The sequence below is a fragment of the Mobula birostris genome, chromosome 11 (assembly GCF_030028105.1).
Source record: "Mobula birostris isolate sMobBir1 chromosome 11, sMobBir1.hap1, whole genome shotgun sequence".
NCBI classification, from domain to species: domain Eukaryota; kingdom Metazoa; phylum Chordata; class Chondrichthyes; order Myliobatiformes; family Myliobatidae; genus Mobula; species Mobula birostris.
In genome coordinates, this window is record NC_092380.1 from 91,906,966 (window position 1) to 91,921,459 (window position 14,494).

The 14,494-nt window shown below is 41.4% G+C and overlaps 1 protein-coding gene across 9 annotated transcripts in view; it reads left to right on the forward strand.

Annotated features, from left to right (window-relative positions):
- The window catches only part of mettl15 (methyltransferase 15, mitochondrial 12S rRNA N4-cytidine), an 89,069-nt gene that overhangs the window by 29,776 nt on the left and 44,799 nt on the right, over positions 1–14,494 (forward strand). For all 9 annotated transcript variants that reach the window (XM_072272715.1, XM_072272707.1, XM_072272716.1 and 6 more), the window contains one exon: positions 3,682–3,818. In XM_072272715.1, the coding sequence (XP_072128816.1) occupies positions 3,694–3,818 (125 nt within the window). In that variant the 5' untranslated portion in view covers positions 3,682–3,693. The remainder of the gene's footprint in view (positions 1–3,681; positions 3,819–14,494) is intronic.

Genomic DNA, 14,494 nt, shown 5'->3' on the forward strand with positions numbered 1-14,494 from the left:
GTAAATGAACCTTTGTTGACTGAAAAACAATGTTGCTGGTCTTCAAGGAAAAATATTCTCATTAGTCTTTCTAATGAGTCTTCTCAAAATAAAATCTTATAGAGTGGGAACTGTGCTGTCAAATAATTAGAATGAAATGCCTCTTACGAAGTTTCATTTTGATACAGTATTTTGATATTCTAGTTATTATTGTAACAACCAGTAAACTTGTTAATAAGTATGGAAGATTTCTAGGCTAATGCAATTAACTGCACCAAATATGTGTGTCTCATTTGTCTATTTTGCACAGTTCCTTTCTTACAAATAGTGTGAGTCCACGATCTTTAATCTATCAGGTTCACAATTCCGTTAAAAACCTTTCTGCTGGAATCCATACTTGACTATCCCACAAAAGACTCATTTTTAATAATTTTCTTCTGTGCAAATAGTTATTCTTCCAGAGTTATCCTCCACAAGTAGATGATGGGAGGGGGGAAATGAGAAAAATAAAAATTGTAATCCAAGTCACCTGAATAAGTTATACAGTACATATTGGTTTTCTAAGTTCTCCTGTTCCAACTTAGACTTGCAACAATAACATTTTCTCAATATTGCATATTATTAGACACTAAGAGAAAACAGCATCCTGTTATTTACCACGGGGGCTTCCTCCTTTAGTTTACAAATGCCGCCTGAGTAAATAGATTAAGTTTTTCCTGTTTCCTGATGATGAATTGCTATAGGACTTGTGCTTATTATGTAGCCATTGTAACAGTCTGCTTGCACAAACCAGCAAATAATTATTAAAAACAGCAGTAGGAGAATCAGGCAACCCATGAACAGGCAGATAAGGTCTTTTCAGAATATCTGCCAACAGATGGCACTTTAAACAATCTCTGGTAGTGTTCTCTCAGTACCAGTCTGGGTTATGTGCTTGTCTCTGCAACTACACTTGAAGCAAGAATATATTTAACTAAATTTATTGGACTGGAGTTACTGGACTGCTTTGTGGCTTTCAGACATGAAAAATGAGCAAATTTACTATCCCAGTATGCTGCAAAGAGCTAAAGTGCCTTTTAATGCACATATGTAAGCTGATGGAAATATTGAGGGAGAAATGAAATTTTTGCTACCTCCTTTTTTTCTTGGAACTTCTGTGGCCATAATGTTAAAATTTACATGTCAGCACATAAATAACAATAATGATCTCACCGTCTAGGTTCATAAGTTCATGATTCAACAGAATGACATTTTCACAGCTATATGCTGAATGACATACAAAGTCACCTGATCTATTTTATGATAGGTTTCCAATTTTCTTCACTTCCCACCCATCAACCTTCACATTTAATTGATCATCTTCTGCAATGTAACAAGGTGCCACCATCAAATATGCCTTTCATTCCTCCCCTTTCAGCATAGTGAAAGGTTGGGTCCTTCTAGTCCCTGGTTTACTCCAGCATTTCCACCAACACCCATTCTCTCATTCATGTACTATTTGATGAGGCCACCTGACGTTTTATCTCGAACCTTTTCACTTTTCAGAAAAACAAGTTCTTCCAACTAAAGCAGCAATTCACACACACTCTTCCAACTAGTCCTGACGAAGGGTGTCGGCCTGAAACGTCGACTGTACCTCTTCCTAGAGATGCTGCCTGGCCTGCTGCGTTCACCAGCAACTTTGATGTTTGTTGCTTGAATTTCCAGCATCTGCAGAATTCCTGTTACAGCAAAGGATGTTGGGAATGGTGAGGGTGGAGCGCTGGTGGTGGGTTGTGGCACAGGTAGCAGAGGAATGCCAAGGGCGAGGGTGGTGGTGCAGGTGCAGACACATCCAGCCTTGGGACACCAGGCAAGGTCATTTGATTCCAAACAATTGGTTTATTGATCATTGCAGAATGTCTCTCTGGTGCTTCCTGCTCCCTTCCCCTTTTCCCAACTGTGATTCCCTCTCCCTGCCCCTTCCTATACTCAGTCCACAACAGAGACCCATATCAGAATCAGGTTTATCCTCACTCACATCTGTCATGAAATTTGTTTTTTTTTTTGCGGCAGCAATATAGTGCAATACGTAAAGTTACTACAGTACCGTAGAAAGTCTTAGGCACCCTAGCCTATTGCACAGTACTGTACATCAAACCATTAAGTGAAATCCCTGATTTATATTAACAACTAATACAACCTAAGGGTGTGCTGGGAGCAGCCTGCATGTGTTGCCACACACTCCAGAGCCAACATAGCATGCCCACAAGTGCTCAGCAGAACAACACAGAACACAACAAGCAACAAAATGACAGCAGCAAACCAAACCCCTTTCCACCCTCCCACCCACCCATCCACATGGTTTTTCAACACTGGGACAGCCCATCTTTGGCCTCCGGCAGACGTGAACTTGGGAACTCACAGATATAGGGCCTTTGACTTCTCTAGCAGATTCACAGAAATTCGCAGACTCAGGGCTCTGGCCAACTAGCCTCAATTTAAGATTTCTTATCAGGCCTCTGCATCGATCCAAGGACCTGCAGATCTCTTGACGCTAATCCTCAGACTCTGGTCTCACAGATTCGCATTCCTGGAGGGCATTGGACCTCATTCCTCCTGCCTGCATGGAGCTCTGACTCCAAGACCTGCTGACGACTCACTGACCCAGTGGGTTGGGCCATCAGCCCTTGTCCATGCTGGTCTGGCATGAATGTCCCATGTCTGCATTGCTGGCCTTGGAACGCGGTGCGGAGGCTTAGATTCTGGCCTGATTTCTAATTCCTCATATCCATGTCCCTAAACCCTAAATCCCCTCTGGGTTCCCAAGTTCACCTCAGAAGAATGGTAGAGGTTAGATCCATTGAATCACTGGCTGTGTTTCTTTATAGATATAGTTTGGCCTATTGACCATTTCCGGCGTTGAAAATTTACAGCATCTGCAGTTTTTTAATTGATACTTTCTTGAAAACTTTGATATACTCAGTTTACTTCGCTGTCCACAAATGCAGCTTGGCTATGAGAGTTCCCCTTATTCACATTTCCAGCCAGTGCTGTATCTAATGATTTTTTTTTTGTTTCCTTCCTTTATTTTCTCTTTGTTTTACTCCTTATTCAGCCTGTGTATGCTCTCTGTCAATACCAATCTATCATCCATTCTCTCTTGCACCCTCTCACATATACTCATTTGTTTTTCATTCCACACCTCCTTCATCCCTGCAACATAAAGTACCTTTGTTTTTCTAAATTTTCCGAATTCTGATGAGAAGTTATCAACCTGAAATGTTTCACTATCCAAAGATGCTCCTGACCTGTTGAATATTTCTTCAATGTTTTTATTTCAAATGTATGGAATCTTCAGTTCTTTTTTCTTTGCACTTTTGAAACTTTACAATATGATGTGCAACTGATGAAAGTCTTGTGGACTATTGAAATTATAGTAAGACAAATGGAAGATTGACACAAGGTAAATAAGATGAGGGTTATTCATGTTAATTACAAGTGTACTCTGAAAACAGGTGATCAGAGGCTTGAGAAGCAAGGGGGGTGGGGGTTTAGTAGTTGTAACATCATGTACTTGGTGTGGAAGACAATGAGAGGCTATGGAGATAACTCATCACAGCGTGCAGTGTTTGGCTGTAAAAGAACATTGCATGCTAACACTTGTTAATCACCAGAAAATATTTTCATTTTTTAAACGTATTTGTCATATTTTTTTTGCAGATATTTCTGGACATGACGTTTGGAGCAGGGGGCCACACAAAGATGATCCTTTCCCAAGCCTCTGACATCTCAGTGTTTGCCCTTGATAGAGATCCAATGGCATATGAAATTGCTAAACAAATTTCACAAACCTATCAGTAAGTACCACACCAATAGGTGTTGTTTTCATTTCAAAATTTTAAAATGTGTGAATTCTGAGTTGCACTTCCTAAAATTGACGTTAATTGTTAAGTAAACTGGGGCACGTTATTTAAAATAAAAATGTCAAGGTGAAAATGATCATCTAATGAACTGCTTGTTGCTAAGCAAAATTGAAACTGTGCTCATTCTAATTAGTGACAAATAAAAATTAAGATTTGTAATTAAGTTCAAATATCAGCCAATAATGCAAGGGTTTAATCTTCCAATAACTACATGTTTGTTTACTGCATTAGGTTTAAGAGTTAATTCAAGTTGTGCTATTATTTCTTCTAAGTAGTAAGTTACCTTGGTACTTTGCAAACTAGTTACTTTATGGTTTTCTTAATAAAAGAACCAACTAATTCCCCTCCACTACCACCCTTCTCCTGGCCGAACTGGTCCTCACCCTCAACAATTTCTTTTTTGGCTCCTCTCACTTTCTCCAGACTCAAGGGATAGCCATGGCCACCCACATGGGCCCCAGCTATGCCTCCCTCTTCATTTATAGTCGATGTCCCAAACCTTCCCCGGTAGCGTCCCAACTCGTTCTCCATTACGTTGACGACTGCATTGGTGCTGCTTCCTGCACCTATGGTGAGCTCATCATTTTCATTAACTTTGCCTGCCAAGTTCCACCCTGCCCTTAAATTCACTTGGTCCATTTCTGACATCTTTCTACCCTTTCTTGTTTTTAGTCTTCATCTCTGGTGACAGACTGTTGACTGACATCTTTTCTAAACTTACCAATTTCCATGGCTATATACCTCTTCCCACTCTTATCTCCTGTAAAAATGCTATTCCCTTTTCTCAGTTCCTTCATCACTGCCACATCTGTTCCCAGGATGCTGCTTTCATTTCCAGGACATCAGGGATGTCCTCCTTCTTCAAAGAATGGGGTTTCCCTTCCTCCACTATAAATGCTGCCCTTGCTCACATGTCCTCCATTTCTCAAACATCCTCACTTACCCCATCTTCCCGCCATCTGAACAGTGACAGAGTTCCCCTTGTCCCTGTCTACTACCCCATGAGCCTCTGCATCCAGCACATCATCCTCCACAAGTTCTACCACTAAACATATCTTTAGCTACCCCTCTCTCCACTTTTCGCAGGGATTACTCCCTCCCTAATTCCCTTGTCTATTTGTCGTTCCCTACTAATCTCCCTCCTGGCACATCCCTACAAGCGGCCAAAGTGCCACACCTGCCCATTCACTGCCCCAAACCATCCTTCCAAGTGAGGCAACACTTCACCTGCAAATCTACTGGGGTCTTCTATTGTGTCTGGTGCTCCTGATGCGGCCTTCTGTACATTGGTGAGACCCGTCATAAATTGAGGGATTGCTTCATTGAGCACCTCTGCTCCATCTGCCAAAAGTGGAACTTCCTGGTGGCCAAAAATTTTAATTCCAATTCCCATTCTGCTTCCAATATGTTGGTCCATGGTCTCATGTCAAGATGAGGCCACCTTCAGGGTGGAGGAGTAACATCTTGTATTCCATTTGGGTAGCCTCCAACCTGATGGCATGAATATCGATTTCTCCTTCCAGTAAAAACGTTTTTCCCTTCCCCTCCCCTCTTCTTCTATTCCCCTCTCTGGCCTAGTACCTTTCATCAACTACCTATCACCTCCCCCTGCGTGCCCTCTTCCTTCCCTTTCTCCTATGTCCTCTCTCCTCCCTTATCAGAATCATCCCCCTCCAGCCCTTTATTTTTCCTACACACCTAACTTCACCTATCATCTCACTATCCTCCTTCTCCTCCCCACCTTTGTATTCTGGCACCGTCTCTCTTCCTTGCAAGTCCTGAAGAAGAGTCTCAGCCTGAAACGTCGACTGTATTGATTTCCATAGGTGATGCCTGACTTGCTGAGACCTTTCATCATTTTGTGCATGTTGCTTTGGAGTTTCAGCATTTGCAGACTTTCTCAATTTTAGATTTTAGGGTTTTTCACCAGATAGTACAAAAATAAATTCTGTTATTACAAATTGCATTATTTGTACTCAGATTGTGTGTGAAATTAAATGTGTTTGTGTTCTCTGCTGTAATTTGTTTCTTCCTTCAATTATACAAAAAATAACATTTGTTTTTGATCAGAAGAATTGATAGCTCAATCTCTCCATCAGTGTTTAGAGGCTGAACTTGAAGGCAGTACTGCACGGTAATCTCTTAAACTAACTGTACTGATCCTTCGACATTAAAGAGCAAATGTCAAGATATTCAAACTTCAGCTTAAACCTCCCAGTGTTGTTGATTTAGATGATTTGTGGTCATTTTTTCTTCAAAAGAACTTTAAAAATAATATTTTGATCGACCTAAATATTCAGTGGATGAATATGATCTTTATTCTGGTAATGACATAGTTACTCTGAAATACCTTTAACTAAGCTGTGGAGGGGTAAGTTGTACAGATCCAATAATAATTCAAGTTATGACCAGGGTCAAGACAGAGCTCCAAGAACTGGTAGAAAATAATTTTATTCAGGAGCTACAGCTCTGGCTGGATTTCAGGTAATTTGCAATCTTTGTGTAACTTTCTGTTTCATCTCAGTCTGGATTGGTGCCAGCTCCCAAAAGCAGGGTGAGAACAAGGGATAGCCAAAAGCAGAACTGCTTCTCTGGGCTCTGAGCTCATCTCCTCTGGTAGTGTCTCATCCTAAAAGTTGTTACTGTGCAAGCTGAGCAGTGTCTTTACCCAAGCTAATATACAATTGACCTTATAGCCACCTAGTTGGCAGTGTAGAAGGAAGCTGAAAGTGAACAAATGTCACAACTTGAGGGATATAGGATCATAAGAGTTTGCAGAGATAGCTAGGTATATGGGGAAAAATATTTATGCTTTAAATTATGCCATGACAGGTTATGATAGTAATTATTTTTTACTGATGGTGATTCAAATTTACAGGCAAAGTGATTTCCATTGGATTAATAATTGCTACCCTTCACTTTGTCTGATTAGCTTGTAATTATGTGCTTGACAGTACTAGTGCTCTTTCACTTCATTTTCCCTATCACTTTGATATCATTGTCTTCTTGCTCTTTCGAATTTCAATTTGGTATCATTTTCACTTCTTTTTGGAAATGCTGTCTTCACACACACAAACAAATAAACTAATACAAGCAACTACTGATAAAATTTGTATCAATTAAATTAAGAAAACTACAAATTATTCACAACCAATCATGTCACTGAATATGTTAGCTGTACTGTATAGTGTATATAAATAGAATCAAGCTTATCATCACTGATATATCATAAATTTCATTGTTTTGCAACAGTACAGTGCAAGACATAAAAATTAAGTTACAACAATTAAAAAGTGCAAAGGGCAAATTTTGGAGCAGTGTTCATAGACCATTCAGAAACTTGATGGTGGAGGGGGAAAGCTGTTCATTAAACTTTGAGTGTGGTTCTTAGGGCTCTTGACTATCTCCCTGTTAGAATGCCTTCCTTTGTATACTGTAGAAATTAGCAAGACACTTTGGTGACATACCAAATTCCTTAAAAGTCCTAGTGAAGTAGAGCCACTGCCATGCCTACTTTGTGATTGCATCAGTATGTTGGACCAAAGTAGATCCTTCAAGATGTTGATGCCCAAGAGCTTGAAGCTGCTCTCCCTTTCCACTGCTGACTCCTAAATTAGGGCTAGTGTGTGTTTTCCTAATTTCCCTTTAGCAGAAATTCACAATCGGTTCCTTGGTTTTGCTTTGTGTGGAAATGTGTGTAGGCAACTGGGCACTAATGTATATATATCCTTCATTTCCCTCACCCTCACCAGTATCCCCAACAGTTTAAACAAAAGGGGGAAAATAGTATGGGAAAGCATGTGTACCGACAAATTATGAAAATTCTTGCGAACAGCACCTGATTGAATCAATTTTTTGCAGTGAAACTTCAATTTTGTCACAGAATATATTTCAAGCTAACTTTAATAAATTTGAAAAACGGAGAAATTGGATTGTGCAGGAAAACACGCCTTGAAAATATTGTGCACAATTAACCTGTACCTGATGCATGTTACGCATAAGATTTATCTGCCACGTCATTAATATGATTTTAGAGTCAATCAGCATGAACCATGCTATTTATTACGTTAGTTTATTCTCCTCAGCTCAGTAATCCCATCCCCAAATTTCTTTCACTCTTTGGTATTGATTTAAATTATTATAGCCATTTCTCTGACCAAGCTTCTCAACAGCTACCCTAATAGTTTTCTGTTTATCTCAGTGTCAATTATTATTCAATTTCAGTTCCATCATTTGCTTTGGAAAAAAAGTTCCACCCTATTATTGTTTATAATATTAATAGATTGAGTGGATACATTTTTAAGTTTTTAAAATTATATGGATATGCATACCACTTGCAAACTGCAGGAATGTATACTTTCAGTAGGGTGTTAAATGCAATAATCTTTTAAAAAGGTTCCAATGACAGGATCGGATAGAGTCAACATGGTTTTCTGGTAGATAGCTCATTGTTAACAAACCTATTGGAGTTTAACAATTCAGATCAAGGAAAACCAATGGATACGGCTCTCTTAGACTTGCAAAAAGCCCTTTGATAAGGTTCCATGTAAAAGATTACTAATTAATTGAGTTGTACAGCATAAAAATGACTCTTTGGCATATTCATCCATGCCAAATTTCTTGCCTACCTACGCTAAATCTAACTGTCTGCATTAGAACAATATCCTTCCTTGCCTACTGAATGTCTGTCAAACTAACTTTTAACTATGGTAATTGTATCTGTTTTCTCCACCTCTTCTGGCAGGGCATTTATGGATACTAGCCACTCTTTTATTTTTAAAATGTATTTTCCTTGGATCCCCTTTGAAGACTGGGCACATGGATGAAAGAAAAATGGAGGGCAATGTGGGAGAGTAGAGTTAGGGTTGCAGTAGGTTAGGTTAAAAGGACAGCTCAAAATCATGGTCTAAAGGGCTTGTACATTGATTTAAATTTATATCCATCTCGATAAATACAGTATACCAATTGAAAGGAGTAACAGAAGAAATTTGTTTCACCGAAATCAGGATCAGAATTAAGTTTATTATCATCAGCATATGTCGTGAAATTTGTTGTTTTGCAGCAGCAGTACAATGCAATACATAATAAAAACTCCAAATTGCAATAAGAAAAATATGTAATAATTTCAATCGAACGAGTAGTGAAAAAAAGCAAATTAAAAGAAAACAATAGTGAGGTAGTGTACTTGAGTTAATTGTCCTTTCAGAAATTTGATGGTGGAGGGAAAGAAGTTGTTCCTGAAATGTTGAATGTGTGTCTTCGGGCTCCTGAACCTCTTCCTTGATGATGGCAATGAGAAGAGGGCATGTCCTAGGTGATGGTGTCCTTAATTATGGATGCCGCCTTTTTGAGGCATTGCATTTTGAAGATGTCTTCAGTGCTGGTGAGGCTAGTGCCCATGATGGAGCTGGCTGAGCTGATAACTTTCTGCAGCTTGTTCCAGCCCTGTGTAGTGGTCTCTCCTACCAGACATGATGTAACCAGTTAGAATACCCTCCAAGGTACACCTGTAGAAATTTGCCAGAGCCTATGGTAACATACCAAGTCTCTTCAAACTCCAAATGAAATACAGCCACTATCTTCCCACCTTTGTAAGTGCATCAATATATCATGTTTGACCCAGGTTAGATCTTCAGGGATGGTAACACCCAGGAAGTTGAAACTGCTCACCCTTTCCACTGCTGATCCCTCAAAATGGACTTATGGGTTTTCACTCAACTTCCACTTGCTGAGGTCCACAGTCAATTCTTTGTCTTTACTGACATTGAGTGCAAGGTTGTTGTGACACCACTCATCCAGCTGATCTATCTCAACCTGAAATGGGTGTTGTGGCCTCTGCACTTTGGCAAAACTCTAGAAAGCAGAAATGAATAAGTGTTGTATCTTCTGTAATTGTATGGGGAAAAGACCATTTGGAAAGACTGTATGTGGGTGAGATGAAAGAACAATCCAAAGTTTTTCAGGGGAAATGTTTCCAAAAAAAAAGGTCAAAAGGTTCATTTTATTATCGAAGTATGTATAGAACATAGAACATGGAATAGTAGAGCATAGCACAGGGCCTTCGGCCCACAATGTTGTGCCGACCCTTAAACCCTGCCTCCCATATACGCCCCACCTTAAATTCCTCCATATACCTGTCTAGTAGTCTCTTAAATTTCACTAATGTATCTGCCTCCACCACTGACTCGGGCAGTGCATTCCACACACCAACCACTCTCTGAGTAAAAAACCTTCCTCTAATATCCTCCTTGAACTTCCCACCCCTTACCTTAAAGCCATGTCCTCTTGTACTAAACAGTGGTGCCCTGGGGAAGAGGCGCTGGCTGTCCAGTCTATGTATTCCTCTTAATATCTTGTATACCTCTATCATGTCTCCTCTCATCCTCCTTCTCTGCAAAGGGTAAAGCCCTAGCTCCCTTAATCTCTGATCATAATGCATACTCTCTAAACCAGGCAGCATCCTGGTAAATCTCCTCTGTACCTTTTCCAATGCTTCCACATCCTTCCTATAGTGAGGCGACCAGAACTGGACACAGTACTCCAAGTGTGGCCTAACCAGAGTTTTATAGAGCTGCATCATTACCTCATGACCCTTAAACTCTATCCCTCGACTTATGAAAGCTAACATTCCATAAGCTTTCTTAACTACCCTATCTACCTGTGAGGCAACTTTCAGGGATCTGTGGACATGTACCCCCAGATCCCTCTGCTCCTCCACACTACCAAGTATCCTGCCATTTACTTTATACTCTGCCTTGGATTATGTCCTTCCAAAGTGTACCTCCTCACACTTCTCCAGGTTGAACTCCATCTGCCACTTCTCAGCCCACTTCTGCAACCTGTCAATGTCTCTCTGCAATCTTCGACAATCCTCTACACTATCCACAACACCACCAACCTTTGTGTTGTCTGCAAACTTGCCAACCCACCCTTCTACCCCCACATCCAGGTCATTAGTAAAAATCAGGAAAAATAGAGGTCCCAGAACCGATCCTTGTGGGACACCACTTGTCACAACCCTCCAATCCGAATGTACTCCCTCCACCACGACCCTCTGCTTTCTGCAGGTAAGCCAATTCTGAATCCACCTGACCAAACTTCCCTGGATCCCATGCCTTCTGACTTTCTGAATAAGCCTACCATGTGGAACCTTGTCGAATGCCTTACTAAAATCCATGTAGATCACATCCACTGCACTACCATCATCTATGTGCCTGGTCACCTCCTCAAAGACACGATCTGCCTTTCATAAAGCCATGCTGACTGTCCCTGATCAGACCATGATTCTCTAAATGCCCACAGATACTATCTCTAAGAATCTTTTCCAACAGCTTTCCCACCACAGACGTAAGGCTCACTGGTCTGTAATTACCCGGACTATCCCTACTACCTTTTTTGAACAAGGGGTCAACATTCGCCTCCCTCCAGTCCTCTGGTACCATTCCCATGGACAACAGGGCCATAAAGATCCTAGCTGGAGACTCAGCAATCTCTTCCTTCACCTCGTGGAGCAGCCTGGGGAATATTCCGTCAGGCCCTGGGGACTTATCCATCCTAATGTATTTTAACCGCTCCAACACCTCCTCTCCATTAATATCAACATGCTCCAGAACATCAACCTCACTCATATTGTCCTCACCGTCATCAAGTTCCCTCTCATTGGTGAATACCGAAGAGAAGTATTCATTGAGGACCTCTCTCACTTCCACAGCCTCCAGGCACATCTTCCCACCTTTATCTCTAATTGGTCCTACCTTCACTCCTGTCATCCTTTTTTTCTTCACATAATTGAAGAATGCCTTGGGGTTTTCCTTTACCCTACTCGCCAAGGCTTTCTCATGCTCCGTTCTTGCTCTCCTCAGCCCCTCCTTAAGCTCCTTTCTTGCTACCCTATATTCTTCAATAGACCTATCTGATCCTTGCTTCCTAAACCTCATGTATGCTGCCTTCTTCCACCTGACTAGATTTTCCACCTCACTTGGCATCCATGGTTCCTTCACCCTACCATTCTTTATTTTCCTCACTGGGCCAAATTTATCCCTGACATCTTGCAAAAGTTCCCTAAACATCGACCACATGTCCATAGTACATTTCCCCGCAAAAACATCATCCCAATTCTCACCCACAAGTTCGAGCCTTATAGCCTCATAATTTGCCCTTCCCCAATTAAAAATTTTCCTGTCCTCTCTGATTCTGTCCTTTTCCATGATAATGTTAAAGGCCAGGGAGCGGTGATCACTGTCCCCCAGATGCTCACCCACTGAGAGATATGTGACCTGACCCGGTTCATTACCTAGCATTAGATTCCCCCTAGTTGGCCTGTCAACATACTGCGACAGGAATCCATCCTGGACACACTTAACAAACCCTTCCCCGTCTAAAACATTGGAACTAATCAGGTGCCAATCAATATTAGGAAAGTTAAAGTCAGCCATGATAACAACCCTGTTATTTTTGCACCTTTCCAAAATCTGCCTCCCAATCTGCTCCTCGGTACCTCTGCTGTTACCACGGGGCCTATAGAATACCCCCAATAGAGTAACTGCTCCCTTCCTGTTCCTGACTTCTACCCATACCGACTCAAAAGAGGATCCTGCTAGCTGTAATAGTATCTTTGACCAATAGTGCCACCCCTCCTCCCCTTTTCCCCTCTCTCTATCCCTTTTAAAGCACTGAAATCCAGGAGTACTGAGAATCCATTCCTGCTCTGGTGCCAGCCAGGTCTCTGTAATGGCCACTACATCATAATTCCATGTATGTATCCAAGCTCTCAGTTCATCACCTTTGTTCCTGAAGTATTGAAATACACGCACTTTATCCCTTTAAAGCCTCTTTATATTTTAGATCTGGCTTTACTCCATGCACTATACTTGCAGTTCTCGCATGACCTTTATCCTCCTCCACCTCACTATCTGCTCTAACACTCTGGTTCCCCTCCCCCTGCAAATCTAGTTTAAACCCCCTGGAGCAGCACTCGCAAACCTTCCTGCAGAATACAGTTCTGAGATTCGTCTTCTCCAGATGCCCATGAAATACGGAAAAACCATGGAAGTCACCAACCCCACCCCCAACACATGAAAAAGAAAAAGAAACAAAAGCTTGTAAACCCCAACCCCTCCCTCACACAAAACGTAACAGATTGCCCGCCCAGAAAACAGCAGCTGGACATCAAACCTCAAACTCCCAACCCCCACCCTCGCAAAAAGCTAACATATCAACTGCAAGGAAATAAAACCAGCAGCAATGACATCAAACCTCCAACCCCCTGTCTTGCACACAAGAAAAAACAGGTTGCCCACATGGAAAAGCACTAACAAGAACATCAGACCCCAAATCCCCAAAAACTAACATATCGCCCACCTGGAAAATGGCAACACGGACATCAAACCCCCAACTCCCAACCCACCAATCGGCAGCAAGAAAGGAAACACAGAAAACTGAAGGAGACCAATAAAAACTGCAGTCCACACCAATAATCATGTAAAACTCGAATTTCAAAAGCATCCTCTGTCAGCATTGAGGAGAGTGACCGCTCGAACTCAGTCCTTCTGTGGAAATTGACTGCCGACCTATGGCCTCCTGACCTCTGTCCCGGACTCCTCCACATTCACCTCGATGCTTCAGTCTTCCTTGACACTTTGATCAGTCAGAAATGGAGTCGATCATGGCCCCGCACCCCATCTCTGGACTTCATGAGGTAGCTCATGCTTGTGGGTCTTGTCCTGGAATTTTCTTGGGGAGCAACTTTGGTGGTTCCATGCTGTTGAATTTCTCAGAAACAACAGAAGATAGCTGTTGAATGTGAAGTTTGCTGAGGTGGAAGATGAGGACAAAAGGAAGTACCTTTTTGATTCTGAATGGGAGGGGATATAGTAGGCGGTGAGTAATACCATCAATTTTGCTGCAGAATATAAATCATGAATCCTGTTTTTGTGTAAAGCACAATGTTCTTTATATGCTAATAGAGTTCAGGTTCAAAAGTTGCCTTGTCACAATACTTTAACCAAAAATTACTTGTATACAATAAAAATTACTTAAAAACTGATTATTTTATTGGCTCACAAGAGAAACTGTGGATGCTGGAAATCTGGAGCAACACACAAAATGATGCAAGAACTCAGTGGGTCAGGTAGCATCCATGGAGGGTAATCGACAATGGATGTTTTGACTCGAGTGGGATTGATAGGTGGAAGTGATAAAGGGCTGAAGAATGGAATCTGCTAGGATAGAACATTGGAGGATAAAGGGAAGAAAGTGAGGAGGGAACCAGAGTGAGAAGTGTGTGGGTGATGGACAGATTAAGAGAGTGGAGGATACAGAAAGAGTAATGGGGCCAGTGGGATAAGGTAAAACAAATATATGTGGTGGGATTTAACACAGGGGAGTAGTTATGAAAAGGTAGAGAAGTTGATGTTCGTGCTGTCAGGTTGGAGACTACCAAGGTTAAATAATGAACTGTTGTTCCTCTAATGTGTGTGTAGTTTCAAATTCACAGTAGAGAAGTCCATGGATAAACATGTTGGTGAGGGAATGGGAAGTGAAATGAAAATTGCTACCTATTGGAAGATCCTGGCTATTATCACGACTGACAAGGCAAAGTGCTTGACAAA